The sequence below is a fragment of the Pygocentrus nattereri genome, chromosome 10 (assembly GCF_015220715.1).
Source record: "Pygocentrus nattereri isolate fPygNat1 chromosome 10, fPygNat1.pri, whole genome shotgun sequence".
NCBI classification, from domain to species: Eukaryota; Metazoa; Chordata; class Actinopteri; order Characiformes; family Serrasalmidae; genus Pygocentrus; species Pygocentrus nattereri.
Genome location: NC_051220.1, coordinates 18,347,261 through 18,365,930, shown reverse-complemented (window position 1 = coordinate 18,365,930; position 18,670 = coordinate 18,347,261). Strand labels below are relative to the sequence as shown.

General features: G+C 38.9%; 1 protein-coding gene across 2 annotated transcripts; it reads left to right on the top strand.

The window, feature by feature from the left end:
- The first annotated feature begins 6,972 nt into the window (after nucleotides 1–6,972).
- Nucleotides 6,973–18,542, top strand: spint1a (serine peptidase inhibitor, Kunitz type 1 a). Of its 2 annotated transcripts, none has more exons than XM_017703244.2 (11): nucleotides 6,973–7,157; nucleotides 7,677–8,120; nucleotides 9,153–9,310; nucleotides 10,370–10,514; nucleotides 12,918–13,088; nucleotides 13,209–13,256; nucleotides 14,010–14,141; nucleotides 14,427–14,477; nucleotides 14,597–14,767; nucleotides 14,904–14,963; nucleotides 17,558–18,542. In XM_017703244.2, the coding sequence occupies exons 2-11, from the start codon at nucleotides 7,721–7,723 to the stop codon at nucleotides 17,746–17,748; spliced, it is 1,527 nt and encodes a 508-aa protein (XP_017558733.1). In that variant the 5' UTR covers nucleotides 6,973–7,157; nucleotides 7,677–7,720; the 3' UTR covers nucleotides 17,749–18,542. The 2 variants fall into 2 exon arrangements, with proteins under 2 accessions (XP_017558733.1, XP_017558734.1); XM_017703245.2 differs by having other exon boundaries at nucleotides 7,674–8,120.
- The last annotated feature ends 128 nt before the right edge of the window (nucleotides 18,543–18,670 follow it).

The following is an 18,670-nucleotide window of genomic DNA, read 5'->3' as shown; positions in this document are numbered from 1 at the left end:
GGCTATTTACTTCCACCATGGCTTTTTGAAAAGCCCATAATCATATACATCAGAATTATTCAAATTTGAAACAATATTAAAATCGGATCGTCCCATCCCTACAGGACACAAGATAAAATAATAAAATTGCAAATGGCCTATAAGCAGGGAAAACATTGCATGTTGCTGTAATATCTGCTTACTCTACATGCCCGCAAAGCTTTGGGGATTCAATATTAGCTCACAGGCTTTGTCCAATTTTCAGAGCTAATGGTGTTTTTATACAGGTTTAATATCCTGTGCCGGGAAGCAACAGAGAGTAATGGACCAGGCCTTGTCTCACTTTAATTAAATACTGAAAGGAAAAGAAGCATACAAATCAGCCCCACTTACAGGAAGTGGTTAGCAGACCTGTCAGTCATCATTTACATCAGGGGTCCAGCCTTATCCATAAAGGGTCCATGTGACTGCAGGTCTTCATTACAACAAAGCGGTAGCTCACCTGATCAGCTGTTTGAAGATCAGATCGATTGATGTCTTTCTGCAGACCCCCCAGTGACATTTACTCTATTTTGATCATTTTGATTTATATAATCAAATCAATATTTTCCTTGTAACTCTTATCAGATTAACTGGGACACTGTTGGCTCTCTTTGTGGGTGAGTTAAGCTGCTAGAAAGCAATGCGGAGTGAAACAGGAGGGGTGAGAACCCCCTGCTTTGAAAATAATTCACACCGCTCCACTAAGATGGTCATGCTGAGATAAAATGGACAGCACAACTGCAGCTTTCTTCATATCAAATAATGATATACAACCACAATTAAATAGCATTTAAATATAAAAACACTTTAAAATAGTTGCTTGCTTTCTCAGCCATGAAAACAAAAATCCTGTTCACTTCCAGCTTCCTTTCTATACTGTAGACAAGTCTATCAAAATATAGCAATGGTACTGAAGAAAAACACATGCATGAAAATGTAGTGACCCTCAAAACAGATGACAGAATGTATTTTATGGCTATTGTGAAGTGGAATCAGGTGTGCTTGTGATTGTTTGGAATAAAAGCCAGCAGCCACACCAAGCCCTTTACAGACAAGGTTGGACACCCCTGACCTAAATAAACCACTGGCAATAAAAATCAAGGTCTACAGTAGGCACTGTGCATATGACAGTGGAGGAAAGGAGATTGATGGTTTGTAGAGAACAGGCTCTGCACATAGGAACAAGGAATATATTGCTATATGTTGATCAGAGGTGGATGAAGTACACAAATCATGTACTTGAGTTAAAGTAGAGATACCCAAGGTAAAATATTACTCCAGTGAAGGTAGAAGTCCTTACTCTAGACCTCAACTTGAGTAAAAGTACAAAAGTATTTGGCTTAAAATGTACTTAAGTATCAAAAGTACTAAAAGATGAATTATGGCTCTATTGTCCTGTTATCATTTTTGCAACAAGACTCGCTTCATGAACTCATTTTAGGTGAAAATACTCCAGTGTCTTTCTTGGTAAACCAGTCTTTTAATAGAACGTCATTAATTAGTGACGCTGATGTCTATTAAAATGATCATAAGCACAAAACACCGAAGGGAAACAGTTTCCATCAGGGAGAACCGAGTGGCTCTGAAATCCCTTTTACAAACAAGCAAAGTTTCAGTTTAAGATTACTTTGTAAATTAGTTACAAGATGAATAAAAACTGGCTTTAAACTCAGGTTCACAAATAAGTTTCCTCTACTGTATTGATCTGTTCATAAATATGTAAATATTTTGACTGCACTTAGCATATATAGTATATATACTAATATAGTAAACTATGCAGTCACAACTGCATATTTCTATATTGTGGTCTATTTACAGGTTAGGTTAGTTCCATCATTAGTGTTCTTGCTTTGCACTTCTTTTGTTACGTTTTTATACACACAAAAACCAAAATGAACGACAGATTTCTCAAAATGTAGTGGAGTAAAAAGTCAGATATTAGACTTTGAAATGTAGTGGAGTGAAAGTAAAAAGTAAAAAATGGAAATACTTAAGTAAAAAAATACAGAAATACAGAAAAAACTACTTAAGTACAGTAACGAATTACATCTACTTAGTTACTGTCCACCACTGATGTTGACAATGTATTCCAAAATACAAATTTAAGATATTGGAACATATGCACACACACTTTTTCTAAGGCGCTTATCCTTGTGGGTCACGGAGGAAGCTGCAGCCTATCCCAGAGGTCTTCTCTTCTTCAACAGTATATGTGGTTGCAGACAAATGTAGAAAATGATTCTATACTATGTTAGACCTGTGCAACTTCACAGGTTACAAATAGTGCTAGATATGCCCAGAATTATGACATATAGATGATTCTAAACAGGCAGAGACACATATATAGTTTATTAGTATTTATGGTTAAAATAAAATTAACATCTAGAATTCATCATATTTTAAAAGATTAAACCTCAAGAAAAATAACTTGACAAAAATATTCCTGTAAGCAAATAATTACAGTACATTATTTATCATTTAGTGAGCTCTTGTTCCTGAAATATTGAAAAACACATCTAAACTACTCAAAAGTTTGTAGACATCTGCTCATTCGGTGTTTCTTCTGAAATATTAATATGGAGTTTGTTGCTAGAGTAAAAGCCTCTACTCCTCTGTGAAGGCTACATAAGATGTTGAAACATTGCTGTGATGATTGATTGCAGCCACAAGAGCATTAGTGAGGTATGGTACTGATGTCGGATGCTCAGTTCTGGATCACAAATGCTACTCCAAGTCATTGCAAAGGTATTAGATGGCGCTCCATCATTTCAGAAAATGCAGTTCCTCTGCTTCACAGCCCAGCGCTATACCTCACTAGTCGATGCTTGGCATTAAGCTTAATGATCTTAGGCTCATATGCAGCTGCTCTATAGCATCCCAATGTACTGGCAATACATTTCTATTGAAAATATAGAGCACAAGCTGTGTGGATTCTTCCAAAAAATCCAAAACAAGCAAATCTAAAACACAGACACAGGCCACATGCTCAGACATGGAATGCTGAGAAGGATTGTTAAGATGTTATGTTGGCTGCCGCCTGTCCTTACCATGTTGTATCTCTTGTGATGCTTCATAATGAGGGAAACGTGATGTCACATACAGCAACACTCCCCCTAGTAATATGTGGGTTTCCCAATCAGCTGGTGCAGCTATGATAAGCGTTACAATCCAGCCATGTTCTTTTCATTATCATTTTTTATAGCCAACCTTACCACGTGGGCAAGTCCAGCCATAAGTGGCCTACACTATGGAAAACAGTTGGCTAGTGAGGTGCCAAAACAGTCTACAATCATTTTGAGTCTGCAATCATCATTAGTTCTATATCACATACTTAAATGTTTGAGGGCACCTTCTCTTCTTTTGAAATTTCAAAAAATCATTTCTCTATTAACTTCTATGAAAAGTTAAGGATGCTTTTTCTTTCTCCTGTAAAATTACGCTTTTGGAGGCATGGAATTTTGTTTTGACAGCGGTGAAATGTAATGCTTTAGCATCAAATACAAAAAAAAATACATATACAAACGAATCTGTCACTGAAGTCACAGAAGCAGCTGAATAGCTGCTTGAAAACAATTCCTAATGGGACTCTGGGGGCTTATGAGAGACTAAGCATACTGTTTTATTTCTGCATTTATTAGCGCTAGAATGCGGGCTAAACCATTTCATTTGGAATGGGCATTCAAACAAGAAGATGGCGAATAAGAAGCTGACTTCAGCCTCATTGTTCTCTGTGGCTAAAATCAGGCTGATATGTAACATTACTGTCCTACCTCATGTGTACAAGTTTTATCTTAAGCAAGGTTTATTTTATTTTGAAGTTGACTGTTTGCTGTGAATTCCATAAAAACAATCATTCATGTTAACCTCTTATGCTGTTGTGTCATTTTATAGTATTTAAATATATGGCAATATGTTTACACATATGTGAAAATATTCAAATACATCCTCATATATGTCAAAAAATGTATGTAAACATATTTTAGATTTATACTGACAATTTTTAAAAAATATGTGTCAGTAATCACAATCACGTCAGAAAATTCAAAAGGGTACTGTCAGATGTTCATCCAAGGCATAACTGTGCAAACTTTCATGACTTGTATCAGAACATGTATTGTGGAATTTTTTTTCTCATCATACTAAATTTAGCTGCTGGACATAATCAGGTTAAAATGTTACATTATTGCAAAGCCATAAAAATATGCCCATTTGTTTTAAAACTTTTTGAAAAACCTGCTGTCCCCAAAATTTTGAGAGGCAGTGTGTAAGCCTGAAATCCCATAGAGCTGCCATCAGTGAATCACACATCACATCAAGTTGTATAAACAGAATAGTGGTGCACCCACATGCCAGTCGTTTACAATAAGGAACACGGGGCTGGACAAGGCCCACAACGCGACCATCGAGCTCACAAAGATCCCATTACGATAACAACAATGGCTGCCTCATTTTTCTTTTGTTTTGGCAGGGCATGTCAGTCCGCCGGTTCGCCTGCTGATGCGCCGTCTGTTACGAAGCTTGAATTATTGAGCACTGTGGCAGCTCAGCTTTCACAGCCAACAAATTCATTCATTCCAGCTCCGGATCAGCTCCGGGGTATTGCCCCTGTAGCTCCGCTGCTGAGGAGAACTAGTACAGCTTGAGGATCAGTTCGCTTTTCCTTTATCCCAACCAAAAAAATCTCTATTGCTTTGCTAGATATGTTTTAAGTGCATGGGAGAGAATTACAGTGCTGTGAAAAAATACTTTTTCCTGATTTCCTCTGTTTTTGCATATTTGTTACACTGAATGACTTCAGATCCTCATACAAATGTAATATAAGCTAATGAGAACATGAGGAAACACAGACCAGCTTTTAAACGATCGTTGTATTCATTGAAGGAAAGAAGTTTTGCAACATCTATTTCAACCATGTGAAAAAGTAACTGCCCCCTAATAACAGGTTGTGCCACCTTTAGCAGTAACTGAAGATCAGTCTTTTACTGTAGAGGAATTCTGGCCCACCCTTCTTTGCAGAATTGCTTTAATTCAGCCTCAATAGAGGACCTTTGACCATCAGCTGCCCGTTTAAGGTCCTGCCACGACATCTCAATGAGGTTCTGGTCACACCAAAACCTTAATTTTGCCCAGAGAGGGGCTTGCTCTTGTGTCTATGATCACTGTCTTGCTGTATAACTGAATTGTACTTATAGGCAATTAGCAAATAAACCCACTAACCAATCACAATACTTCCTGACAGACCTTTGCTTTCTTCTTTCAGGATCTGAACTGTGCATCTTCATCCATCATTCTCCAGTAAATTACTTGTATAAGTATATTTGTGGGCGGCACGGTGGCGTGGTGGGTAGCGCTGTCGCCTCACAGCGAGGAGGGCCTGGGTTCGATTCCCCGGCCGGGTGACTGGGGTGGAGTTTGCATGTTCTCCCCGTGTCTGCGTGGGTTTCTTCCGGGTTCTCCGGTTTCCTCCCACGGTCCAAAGACATGCAATCAGGCCAATTGGACATGCTAAATTGCCCCTAGTGAGTGTGTGAGTGGCTGTCTGTCTACCCTGTGATGGACTGGCGACCTGTCCAGGGTGTATCCTGCCTTCCGCCCAAAGACTGCTGGGATAGGCTCCAGCATCCCCCTGTGACCCTGACGGAGAAGCTGCTTAGAAAATGGATGGATGGATGGATGGAAGTATATTTGTCCCATGAGGATTGACCCTTATTTGTATCATGAATATGGATACACATGGTCATGCAGACAAAAGCCATTCACATGTAATGTAAATAGTTATTATATACTTGTCTAAATTTCTCAAATAATGATATATATGGATGTTTTGGTATTTGATATTGTTGTAAGGGGTGCTTTAATACACAAGAGGCAGTATCCTGTTCCAGCCTGAATGATCTGCACTGTGAATGCATGAGACAACAAACTTGACTTGATTTGATTTGACACAGCGCTGCAGAATTTAGTGCAGTAATCTGATGAGTTGAATCAGTCATGTTGGAAAAACACTTAACATGCATTAATCTGTGTAATGCCAGGACTGGAAGTGAATAGGCATGAAGATATATAAAAAAGTCAAGATGTGACAATAACAAAATAAGAGTACATGTACAATTTCCCTGTAGCCATAAAGATGATTTAAAGAAACACTAGTGCTGCAATACGTGATAACATGCTGAATTGCACTTGTGAGAGTGCACTTCTGTGCTTGTTCCATGCTGGTGCACTTCTGTGCTTGTCAGACAGGAGACTGCAAGAGCTGTGAGTCCCAGTGAACGCATGACAGTTGGTCATGAATCATATCTCTGAAATGCAACCTCATTACACAGTACCATACATAGCCGGGCTGTCTGTGTGGGGCCTTGAATATTTTAACAATCTATCAAATCACAAAGTATTTTATGTATGACTGCCACCTTGTGGCCACGTGTATAAAGCATCAAATGCTGATTTAGGCTCAGACTTTGTCACTGTGCTGTTTCTCAGAGGCTGTACGTGAAAGAACCAAGCAGTGCCAATTTCAGAATAACAGCATTCTGGATATGGGACTCAGTATTCTGAAGCTTAACATAAGCCGGATTAATACTAATATATATTAGTATATTATTATAATACATATAGTACTATACACCACTATAACCATCCTTCATGTATTCAATTATTTAATTTCCAGTCAAAACAGCCATTAAGTGTGCTTCGACATTATCGAATATCTGGGATTACTTGGATCATGAAAAGCATAAAATGTATAAAAAGCAGAGTTAATAAATAGAAACCATGTAAAATGTATCACAAGCTTATCTGAAGTTCTATCTTTCCTGACATTTTCTAATCAGGTATGTGAAAAAAGGGGAACACTAAGCGCGCTCAGGTAAACCCAGGTGCCCGGCTGAAAGGGGCGTGGTCTGTGATGTCGCCCTCTTCGCATTGAATTTCACTTCCTGTTACTCAGGTATCGGGCACACCTGAAAAACAACAGTCGAACGTCATTTTCTTTACTCATCTAAGCTCTTAAGTTATTACTGCTACAGATGTCGTGATTTCCAGTGGAAACCAGTTCAGGGACCGAGTCTGACATCCCACAAGGGCAGCGGACAGATCAGGCGGCGCACAGCTTTAACCTACACCTGATTTAAACGGTAAAATACCTTCACCTTCTCACGTTTTACTGAGAGGCGTCCAGACGTTCGCTGTGTGCTCACCAGGTTTCTCCGGTTCCTCTCAGCAGCTGTTTTTATGGGCTAGTTTCCCAGACGTGGGTTATTGAGTTAATATTTAGGGTTTAAAGAGATTTACACTTGATATTGTAAAGGCCGAGCGGGAGCTGGAGCTGGAGGGGGAGGGGGAGGGGGGTGGATAGGCCTCCTTTTCTTTTCAGTTTTCTGGTGAAAAAGTAGAGAAATGTTCATTTCCTCGTGTGGGTTTTGTTTACAAGACCTGGAATAATGATCTAACTTGTTGAGTTAACACTGGGAAAGGTTCCCATTTTTAGTTTTTAGCTTGGGCTTAACCTCAGTCTGGTCGAGTGTGTATAAATAATGAAGTTTTATTCAGTAAATGGTCGCTCAGTTGTGACTTTGAAGGCACAGGCTCCTCCTTCACCGGACTAGCTTGTTGCTAAAAGGCGAGTTTTGAGAGGAAGGTTTTGTGTTCAGCAGGTTTCGCCTCAGGCCACAGAGAGGAAACTTCACTCCACAGCAGGATGACTCTCTATCGGCTGTGCTGTCTGGCTGTGGTCGCCGCTGCGTTTTTCCTGGCGCTAACTGAGGGCCAGGACTCCGGACAGCAGTGCCTTGAGAAATTCACCAAGGGAAAGCAGGACTTCGTGTTGGACACGGATGAGTCTGTGAAGGAGGGCGCCACCTTCTTGGGCAGTCCTTCGGTCACTACAGCCTCAGACTGCGTGTCTGCCTGCTGCAAAGTCCCCCAATGTAACTTAGCCCTGATGGAGCGTGGTAGTGAAGAGGGGACCATCAGCTCCTGCTTCACCTTCAACTGCTTATACAAGCAGAAGAAAGTGTGCCGCTTTGTCAAGAAGACGGGCTTCGAAAACTACGTCCTGACTTCTGTATTTGGGAGTTACCTCAAGGATTACACTCCGAGTAAGTGTTAGAAATAGATGTTCATGTTCTTATTTAAATTGAGGAGAAACGTTAGACCACCACTGATATCACTTATATACTCAATTGTGATTTTATTTGAAGGTTTGGGGGGGGAGGGGGGTTTAAACAACCATTCAAAATATGTTTAAACACGATGTTTGTATGAAAGTGAACCACTTGAAATTGTATTGAAAATGTACCACTATTAATATCTTTTCATGTCAGTGCTGTCATAACAAAACCCTATCTTCATTTCTGATGTGATTTTTCCATAGTCAAAAAATCCCATTTACACAATGTCAAAATTTTATGACAAGCAGGCTGATACAAATGCTCAAAATTGCTTAAAATATTGTTACAATAACTTACAGTGAAAGTTAATAAGCTTTTGTCCTTCTCCTGTAAAATAAATGTTTTGGGCACATGAGGTTTGTTCTGACAGCAGTGAAATGTACATAATTGGGAGGAAGCAAATATACCAATTTTTTGAAGAGCTTGAGTGGCAAATTTCCACTCTAATCTCTTAATTTGACTGGCTGTAAATTCGCCTTTATTCTGATTATTTATAATATACTTGATTTATGGAGCTGCTTCCTGTTCACAGTTTCTAACATGCATGTAGACGGTTTTGTCAGGAGCTTCCACGATAAACAGAAACTGGAGCCGTGTGACTTGTGTTAGAGAATAATTGTACAAGTCCACACCTGCAGGGATTTCGACGATTGGGCTACAGCTCCGCTGCCTGTTCACACGTCTGTTTGGTAGCCACTGAGTTGTTCATTCTTGTAACATCTTCATTTTAAAAAGTTTTGATTGTTCATCAAGCTGCTTGAATTAGAATGGAACATGTTCCTGTTATTCAAGATTCTTCTGCTTACCTGATGAAATTCTCCTGAAGTCTCAGACATGCCTCATTCCCCTGTCTTAGTTGGGCACTGACTTGCTTGATTGTAGATAATATCATTGGTTTGTTGTTTTGAATGTGATCATTTTGCCTTTGTGATGTTTCTTTTGCCTTCCTGGCTTGCTCAGGTGAAGAGGACAAGCCCCCTATAGCGATAGCAGGACAGGACAGAGTGATGCAGCCTAATGAACCAGTCACACTCAACGGCTTCGAGAGTAGAGATGACCGTAAAATCGTAGAGTACCAATGGGAGCTGGTGTCTGGAAGCTCCCCAGCTGCCATTGAGGTAGGTGGCACCCCTCAAATTTCTTTAGGATCTTTGTGTTACTGTTAAGGTGACCTCTTTTGGTCTTTTGACACACATGAACAAGCCTAAAAAGCACTCTTGATGGAACGTTTTCATTTATGTTTATATTGAACAGAAATATAAACTAGACATTTTTGCTGAAAGAAGTTGTCTGAAATTTTGCAAACTACTGAGAGGGTCATGAAACAAAATTTCCTCATTAGTGTGACCACCATTTTCCAGCTGTTTTTTGTTTGAATTGCTGCAGAATGTAAGCACAACCAAATGTCGTATTTATATCGCTGTTGTTGGGACAAAACCTTGTATCTCCAAAATGGTAACTTTACAGGAGAAGGAAAAAACGTTTATTTGCAGTGTAAGTCAATGGAACCAGACTTTTTTTTCCCCCGATAATTTTGGGTCATTTCTGTTGGTCCATTCATCATGAAATTGTAAAAGGCAATAGGCATTTTCAAATTCTGACAAAAATGGAGATACAAAGTTTTGTTCCGACAACAGTGATATTCTTGCTCATTATATTTATGGGTGCCTAAAGATTGAGTGACTTGCCAAACAGCATAGTGCATTGGAAACTTCATAGCCCTTTTTCTTAATTTTTGGTTATTAATTTTTTTTACACTATTTAGAAAACAGGGCATGTGTTCAGAAATCTTCTCAGAGTTGCTTATCTTGGACATGTAATGTCATTGAAATCATAGAAAATAAGAGAGGAATCTGATCCTAGATCAGCACTCCTACTCCCAGAGGCTTTGTGACTACATGCACAGATGCCTTTGAACGCATCATGATGAATGGACCAGTAGGTTCCCTTTTCAGATGATGTTTAAAGTTCTGTTAACGGACATTAAGGACACAGTTACCTTTCTCGGCAAAGTCACCATTTCAGAGATGTAAGCTGTTCTTCTGGCAGGTACGATAACCTGACCCCTTCATTCTTACCATGTGTTTCCAGCCATCCATCAAGATTTCAGCACTGGTTAATGTGATACTGGATCTTAGTGCTTTGACGTAAACCTCCTTCATGTGCATTCCTTTCAGAAATCCACACAATATCCCGATCAAGTAATTGTGCCTAATCTATCTCCTGGGGTGTATAAATTCAGGCTGACTGTAACAGACAGTGCTGGCCAGTCAAGCTCTGCAGAGGTCACAGTCTTGGTCCTCACACCTGAGCAGTCGCACCGTGAGTACTTGTTTTGAAATAAATATGTAAACTGTTTCGCCAAGCTTTATTACATGGTATCACAACTCTGTAGTGCCTTTGTGTAATGAAAACATTAGACTCTGAGCTGTTGGCACTGCCATATAGATTTTCCATGTGGACAACAAAGCACTTCTGTAAGTCACCGTGGACCAAATGGAATTGTTGCAAATTAATGCTGAAGCAAGAACATTATGTAACTGGTTTTAGTGTAGGGGGAACTACTTTTGCCTACATATACAAGTCTACTGCTGGTATACTATTATTATCTATCATAATATATATGCAACTGACACATATTAGATTGATTCATACAGAACCAGTTAATCTTAAGTGCTGTCTCATATGAAAGCAGTTAATCACAACTGTTTACTCATAAAAGCAGTCTTGTTCTTCTCCAGAGTTCATGCATGTTGTTTCAGCTTTGTTTTTGAGATGATATCTGTGTCTGTTACAGGAAAAAAAAAATTCAACAATACATTTTCATACAGATTCATTTTTACTTTAGAATCTGAGAAGAGATGTTTAAACATGTTGCATGTTGTAATCTGTCCTTTTATCTTGGTTCTGCTTTGTAATGGCCAGGGAAAGGGGGCAGCTGTTGTTTGTCCAGGACAAAAAAAAAAAAAAAAAAATCCCATTGTGATAAAAGTTGTTTTACACTTTCCATCTTGCTATGAGCTGATTTGATAGCTGTTACTTTATTCTCTATGCTTTTTATGACAACAACTCAACCTCTTCATCCTGGCCATAAAAAGGTCCTTGTTAAAATGTACCAAGAGTTGTTTAGTTAAGTAAAAAAGACCCGAGAATTATTTCAGAGTTCAGAAGAAACAGGAAATGCCTCAAGTTTTTGGTGATTTGTTTTCGCCTGTGAGGTAATGAAACTGGTTTAGCTGGTTTTCTGCTCCAGTTTCACAAGCGTTTTCACGCTGTTCCTGTAGACCACTACTAGTTTGTTTGTTTGTTTGTTTGTTTGTTTTTTGTTACCTAGGAAACCGTTGGATTTGTTATTTCTCTGATTTTGATTTTAAAAGTAGTCATTCAGTTCAATTTTGATTCAATAAGGATGAACTTTTCATGATCACAAGTTGACACTTGACAGCAAGGACAGTATCAGTCACTAGTAGCTGCCAGTTTAAAGTAGGTTTTTTCACCTCTGGCACATAGTATTGGTGAATTATAGGAAGGTAGTTTTATCCTTTCCTGTCATCTTGGATACAGTTTAATACTGTTACAGACTTCCTTGTGCTCTTTTGATGCGTCCTGATCTTATTAATGCTTTACAGCTTGTTGTAGCCATGTAAGTAAGTACAGATACTTAAATTATTGACAAGGAGTTTATTGACATTGGAGTTGATTAAATTTAATGGAATCGTTCATACTCAGCTTTCACACTGAATGTCAAGATCACACACACACATTTTCTAAACTGTTTATCCTTTTGGAGTGTAAGGGGGTGCTGGAGCCTATTCCAGCTGTCATTGGGCGGAAGGCAGGATACACCCTGGACAGGTCGTCAGTCCATTTCAGGGCAAACAGACAGATGTATACATTCACACACACACACACATACACATTCACACCTAGGGGCAATTTAGTGTAAACTGTTGGCCTGACTGAACGTCTTTGGACTGTGGGGAGAAACCTCACGCAGACATGGGGAGACTCCTCACAGAAAGTTCCCTGGTCGCTCAAGTGGGAATGCAACCCAGGCCCTTTTTGCTGTGAAGCGACAGCGCTAGCTTAAAGTTCAGTTACATTTAATGGATAATAGAATGTTACTTAAAGACACCTTGATCATTACAAACATCTACAGTAGACCATCAGGTTTCTTTACATAGCTGCAGGCTTTGTTTGAAAAGACCTTTACTGACCACATGCCTTCCTGTGACATCATATTTATATTTCTTTTTTCACACGCACATCTCACAGTGAAAGCTAACTTCTGAGTTCCTTTCAAAATTGCTGCATGGTATATTTCAGAAATATTAAAGTTTATAGGTGAAAAAAAAACTATTTAAAGATATTTTTGAGATTTTGAAAACACCTGCTGCCTTTGTTATTGTGTAAACATTTCAAGATGAATGAATCAATAAAAACAGTCCAAAATTACTTGAAAAAATATCTGTTTACATTAATTTCCATTAAAAAAATCAAGGACGTTATTTCATCTCCTGTAAACTTACCATCTGGAAGAAATGAGGTTTTGTTTTGATGGTGATGATATATTCTTTTATGTTATGATTACTCAAGCTGGGAAATGTAATAATGTTCCTAGTAGTTTTGTATTCTGATGATGACATCACACAATGCAGGAATTATTTATACGAAACATTTTTAGATCATTGAATGTGGTCAAAAAGTGTACGTTTCATTTTTCAGATCATTGTCTGGTGCCTAAGAAGGCAGGGCCCTGTCGTGGATCTTTCCCTCGTTGGCACTACAATGCAGCGTCCGAGAAGTGTGAGGAGTTTACCTTTGGAGGATGTAAAGAAAACCGCAACAACTACTTGTCCAAGGCAGAATGCCTGAATGCCTGTGATAAAGTCTCCGGTACTGAGCATGTTAAACAATGTGAAACCTAACCACAAGACTGTGTGGTGTTGTTGATTCTGTCATGTTGTAACATGTTGATGTTTATCACTCACAATGTTATTCCTATTTCTAATGCAGTGAAGACCATTGCAGGAGGAGGGAGACATGGTCCAATTGAAATTCCCAGTAAGTTCTTAATGCCACATATTAGTGGTCACCAAGAATGCATCCTGTTTAGAACACCTTGTGCAGTTGGAGCATTAGATTCAGATTGCTACTAAACTATGTGGGAAGGTAGATCATCCAAGAAATTTACTGGCAGACAACAGAGAAAGGTAACCTGAGCATAATGTGCTCAAAGTCTTTTGTTTGTAGTCTTGTCAATCCCCACTACGCCAGTATCATTCACCTCTAACCACTGAGCTCATTGTAGCTAGACGTAGTTTTATTAATCCAGTCTTAGTCTCTGTCTTGTCTTAAACAGTATTTTGCAGGGCATAACTGATATATTGGTTGGTTGATATTAGCTACCCACAGTATCAATGACATCAGCAGATGTCATTACCAGTTATGCATGTATGTAAATAACCATCATTTTTAAATAATAACAATACAGTTCGATAAGATAAATCTGAACATAAAACACCACCATGATAAGATAACTGAAAAAATAAGAGGTGATGAACAGAAACCAAATGACTGTTCTGCTGTGGTGCGTAGCTTCTGGCATGAAACAAGCCTATGGTAGCCCAGAATGTGCTATTAAAATAATTGTGTTCCAGTAGTTTTCCTTCTCTATCAGCTAACGAACAAACCCTTCTTGGTTTGAAGTGGGTGTGTTGAAGCAGGGAAAACTAAACTGAGCAAGAAAAGCCCTTTCATTTTTCATTAATTGTCCTTGTTCCTCTCAGTTTATGAAACTCACTAACATTTTTGCAGCTGAGCAGTGTGGAGAGCCTTGTGGACCAGAGAAGTTCACCTGTGCTAATGGATGTTGCATAGACAAAGAGCTTGAATGTGATCAGGACAAGCAGTGCAGTGATGGCTCTGATGAAGAACAGTGTGACAAATGTAGGTACCCATGTTCAATTTTACTACAGTAATACATTCTGATGGATTAATGTCTTGGGCATAGGAATCAAGTTTTGTTACTTTGCAATTTAAGCAAAACGTTATAACCAAGTCGAAGTATGGTTAGGGTTAGGGTTCCTAACCTGTGTTCCAAGTCTTTTGCAACGGTCATACACGCTTCTTTGGCTGTTTAACTATGATTGTTGGCTTAAATAATCATAGAAGTCAACATACACATTTTTGTCTATCTTTTTTTGTTAAGAATTTCTTTCTGTTCCTAAACAGTGGGGACAAAGTTCCGCAAACTGCTTGACATGCCTGTGGATGTGGACAAAGGTTTGTGTGTGCACTGTTGTTTTCATGGTTATTCTTTCAGTAATTCTTTCCTTTCTACTCTTTAAACCAAGTCTTTTTCTCTCTCCTTTTTTTTTTTTTTTGTTTTTTTTCCCCTCCAGCTCGTTGCACACAGCCTCCAGTCACAGGCCCTTGCCGGGCTAGTTTTACACTTTGGTATTACAACCCATACGAGCGTCAGTGCAAGCGTTTCAACTATGGGGGCTGCGACGGCAATGATAATCGCTTTAAAGCAGAGGAGCACTGCATGAAGGTCTGCAAGGATGTGACCGGTGAGTTTTTGCTGGACACATTGATCACTTTGTTGATCAGAACTTCATGATAACTTTTATAAGGAACTCCAGCTTTTGGAGTGACTACGTAGAATGTATGTATATCAGTTACTAATGTTTGGCCCTATGACTGCAGAAAATGATGTCTTTCTCAGACAGGCAGCCTTTGAGGAACATACAGGGGACAGCAATACAGGTAATTGTCAGAACTCTACTAACCCTCTTCTGAAATTTCATTTGATGAGGGTTGTATTTTTAACCTGTTTTACACATTGCATTAACATGCGTCTTTGAGGATTGAATGTTTAGATTTCACTTGATTGCATGAAAAGCCAGTTGTAAACACACACAAGGACACATTTAGAGCAGATTATGATAGGATGACTAACAACATTTGGAGGTGGTCCGAGATGGATCTTGAACACGTTTACAAATATAGGAGCATAAATGAGTCTGCTGAGTGCTGATCAGCAGAGAGAATAAACAAGGAAACGAAAGATGGAAGATGGCTGGGGCTGAAGTGGGCCCCAAACCAAGAGACTTCTTGCACTCCAGGCCAAATAAAATTTCAAATTTTTAACGTTTGATTTGTTTTCTTTGTACTACTTTCAGTTAAATATGCGGTTTAGATGATTTGCAAATCATTACATTCTGTTTTTCTTTACATTTTGCACAGCTTCCCAACTTTTTTGGAAAAGGTTATAAAAAGAATAAACAGAATCTGGCCAAAGTTTATTCAGTTATGATCTGGAAGCAAAGCACATGTTAATGCAAGGCCCTAAACAGGCTCTTGGAAATATAAAATTTATGTTTTCAATGCGTGTTTTGATTCATACTCTTTGTTGACGTTGCAATGTAAAGTAGTACTTCAGGCCAAAAATGTTATTTACACATTTCTTCTTTTTTCCACAAATTTTAGTCTGTATAAATATAACATATTTGGTGTCCAAAGTTTGTTTCTTTAGTTTTGCGCTGGGGTTACAAGGCTAATGTAGCTAACAAGTAATGGAAGCTAAAAGCTATGCACATTATGCTAGCAGCATGCTGAAATGAACAGACACTTCCTTCAAACCCACGCCATGTAGTCTTGCTTATGTCCTTTCTAAAAATCCTGAGAGCTGAAGACAATCCTCTGCATTGGGGTCTGCTGGCATCATTCCAAAGAGGAAATTTTACAGATTTTAACATGAGAACTATGCGGGCAGTTATGATGGTCCTGAGAAATAAATGTTTGACATCACTTTCAGACAAAAGCTAAATGGAAGCTGTTTGTCTTACTAACTTGTTCATTTAATTCATTTGATTTGATCACTTAAACACATTGACCTTTTTTCACCTACTGTTTGAAAGCTAATGAGCAAAGAAATTCAAATATGCAAAAATAACAGCTATTACAATTGCACAAGTATTTTCCACCCCTGTGTATGACACTTGGCCATAAAAATGAACTGGAAAAAGTTGACTGAAACTGAGCCTCGCCTTGGTGATAGGTCAAAGTAACTGGATGTAGCCGGCAGAAAAGTTGAAGACAGGCTTCAGAATGGACACTTTTACTTCCTTTCAGCTTACCACTGGCTGCAACACACATGATCTGTGGCAAATCTTTGCAGCCTTTGCATATTGGATGTAATGTTTCTTAGAAGAGCAAACGCTATGTGGCCAGAAGTATGTGGACACCTGAGCATCATATGAATATAAGCTTTTTGGACATCACATTCCAAAACCGCAGGCATTAATATGGATTTGTCCCCAACAGCCTCCACCCAATTTGGGAAAGCTTTCCACAAGAGTGGAAGTGTGTATGTGGGAATTTGTGCCCATTCTATCAAAAGAGCATTTGTGAGGTCAGGCACTGATGCCCAGGCAGTGAAAAAATTAAACAAATTGACTTGTGGCCAAGGTGGTGTCCTATGACAGTGCCACAGCTAAAATTCACTGAGCTCTTTAGTACAAGCCATTCTACTCCAAGTGTTTTGAAGAGGGTGTGGCTGAAATACCTGAATTCAGTAATCAGGAGGGTGTCTGAATAATTGTGGCCATATTGTGTAGGTTTGAATTTTATACGTGAAAACAACCAGAAAACCCGCATGAAACACGTTGTTTCAGTACACCATCTTTGTCTACTGGAAGGGAGCCCAGTATGGGAATTACATAATTAGAAATCATCTTTCATTGTTTCATATAGAAAAAGATCACATCATTAGGAGCATTAATATTACCAAGAGTGTAACAATACTCATTATCGTGGTTAATACAATTTTCAGTTCTAAAGGCATGATTTAATTTATTTTTCATATATTTTTGAATACACCTACAATGTCATTCTGTGTTGAGATCACTTAATTCACTTAATGACTCAATGCAGTTTAAGGCAAGTGTGTGAAAGCTAACAGTTGCCATTATATTCAGAGTGTTTCAAACAGTACAGAAAAGTACTGTTGACTCTAATCTAACCTTTTAAAAACTATGTGTAAATATGTGTGTGGAGGTATAGAATGTGTGGATATGCATGCGTGTTCATATTCTGTCCCTGTAACATGCATGATAAGTGAATCTCAAAGTGAATGTGTTATGTTAAGTGCCAGTCAATGTGTGTTAATGGCAAGATTTTATATATATATATATATATATATATATATATCTTTGTTCATTTATCAGCTGCACAACCTGTCAGGTTTATAAATGGCTTGGACACGTTTTACCTCCACAAAACTCACAAATTTCAAAGTGTTTATCTACACATTATAATCTCAGTAACAGCCTCTCTTGTTATGCCCCTCCTTCCCTCAGCTTCCATTGCCTTAGCTGCGGCACTGGGCTTGGCCATTCTAGTCCTGATAGCTGTGATTGGTTACTGCTTACTGAAGCGCAAGAAGCCGGCACAACCCAGGCACCAACATGTTGCTGTCAACGGTTCACATTCATTTCCTGTGGAGGACACAGAGAAACTCGTCTACAACAGCACCACCAAACCCATTTGATTCCCACCCACTCCCCACCACCACATTCTTTACCGGTTCTCAAACAGTGCTGCCCATTCCCAGTGCTGGGAACTCACTGTCCTAAGCGATTCGGCATTCTGCTTGCCCTAACGCTGCCAATGCAACTTATCAACTAATTACCACAGTCCTCAGTAGCTGATGTTAGACTTAGAGTAAATATGAAGCCATGGAAGACAGTGGGCCACCAGGACTGAGACTGGGGACTCGGCACATAGAGCAAATGCATATGAAAGCTTGTGAACGCTTTCAGCTGAATTAGTGTAAACTTTTCATAGGTAATTTTATTTGTTTGACAGTCCTCTTGGATGGATTAAGATGTTTTGTTTTGAATATGCATAGAGCAACTGACCTATCCATGCTCTGTCCAAATATGTTCTTTCATAGCAACTGTTGCCAGGGGAAAAAAATCAAAGATCCCACTTCATATAATGAGAAACTAGTGTACTCAGTTTAGAGATACTACAGTTATAATCCTGAGTTTTTAGTTTAGTGTTATGCTAGACACCTGTTGTATGTATGCTGTATGCAGACTGGAAACTTTCCCACAAATACAGGTTCCTCACTACACTTTTAGCAGAAAGGGTTCTATATACCACTGAAAATGGGTTCTTTAACAATAATGGAGCCCCTTTTGGAGCTATATACAGAACCATTTAACCAACACTGTACAGGTTTTCCATCACAGAGAAGAACCATTTGACCAAACAAAGATCGATTTCCACATGCTAATGTTTCTTTGAGTGTTTATGGTTCTATACAGAACCATTGCCTTTATTTGAAGAAGCATTTTTTAATGTGTGTTCAGTTTCTAATTAGGTTGAAAGGGATTTTTGTACGTTCTGCAAAGCTTGTCCAACCTTGCCATGAAAGAACACCTTTGTGGGCGGAGCATGTGTAGATC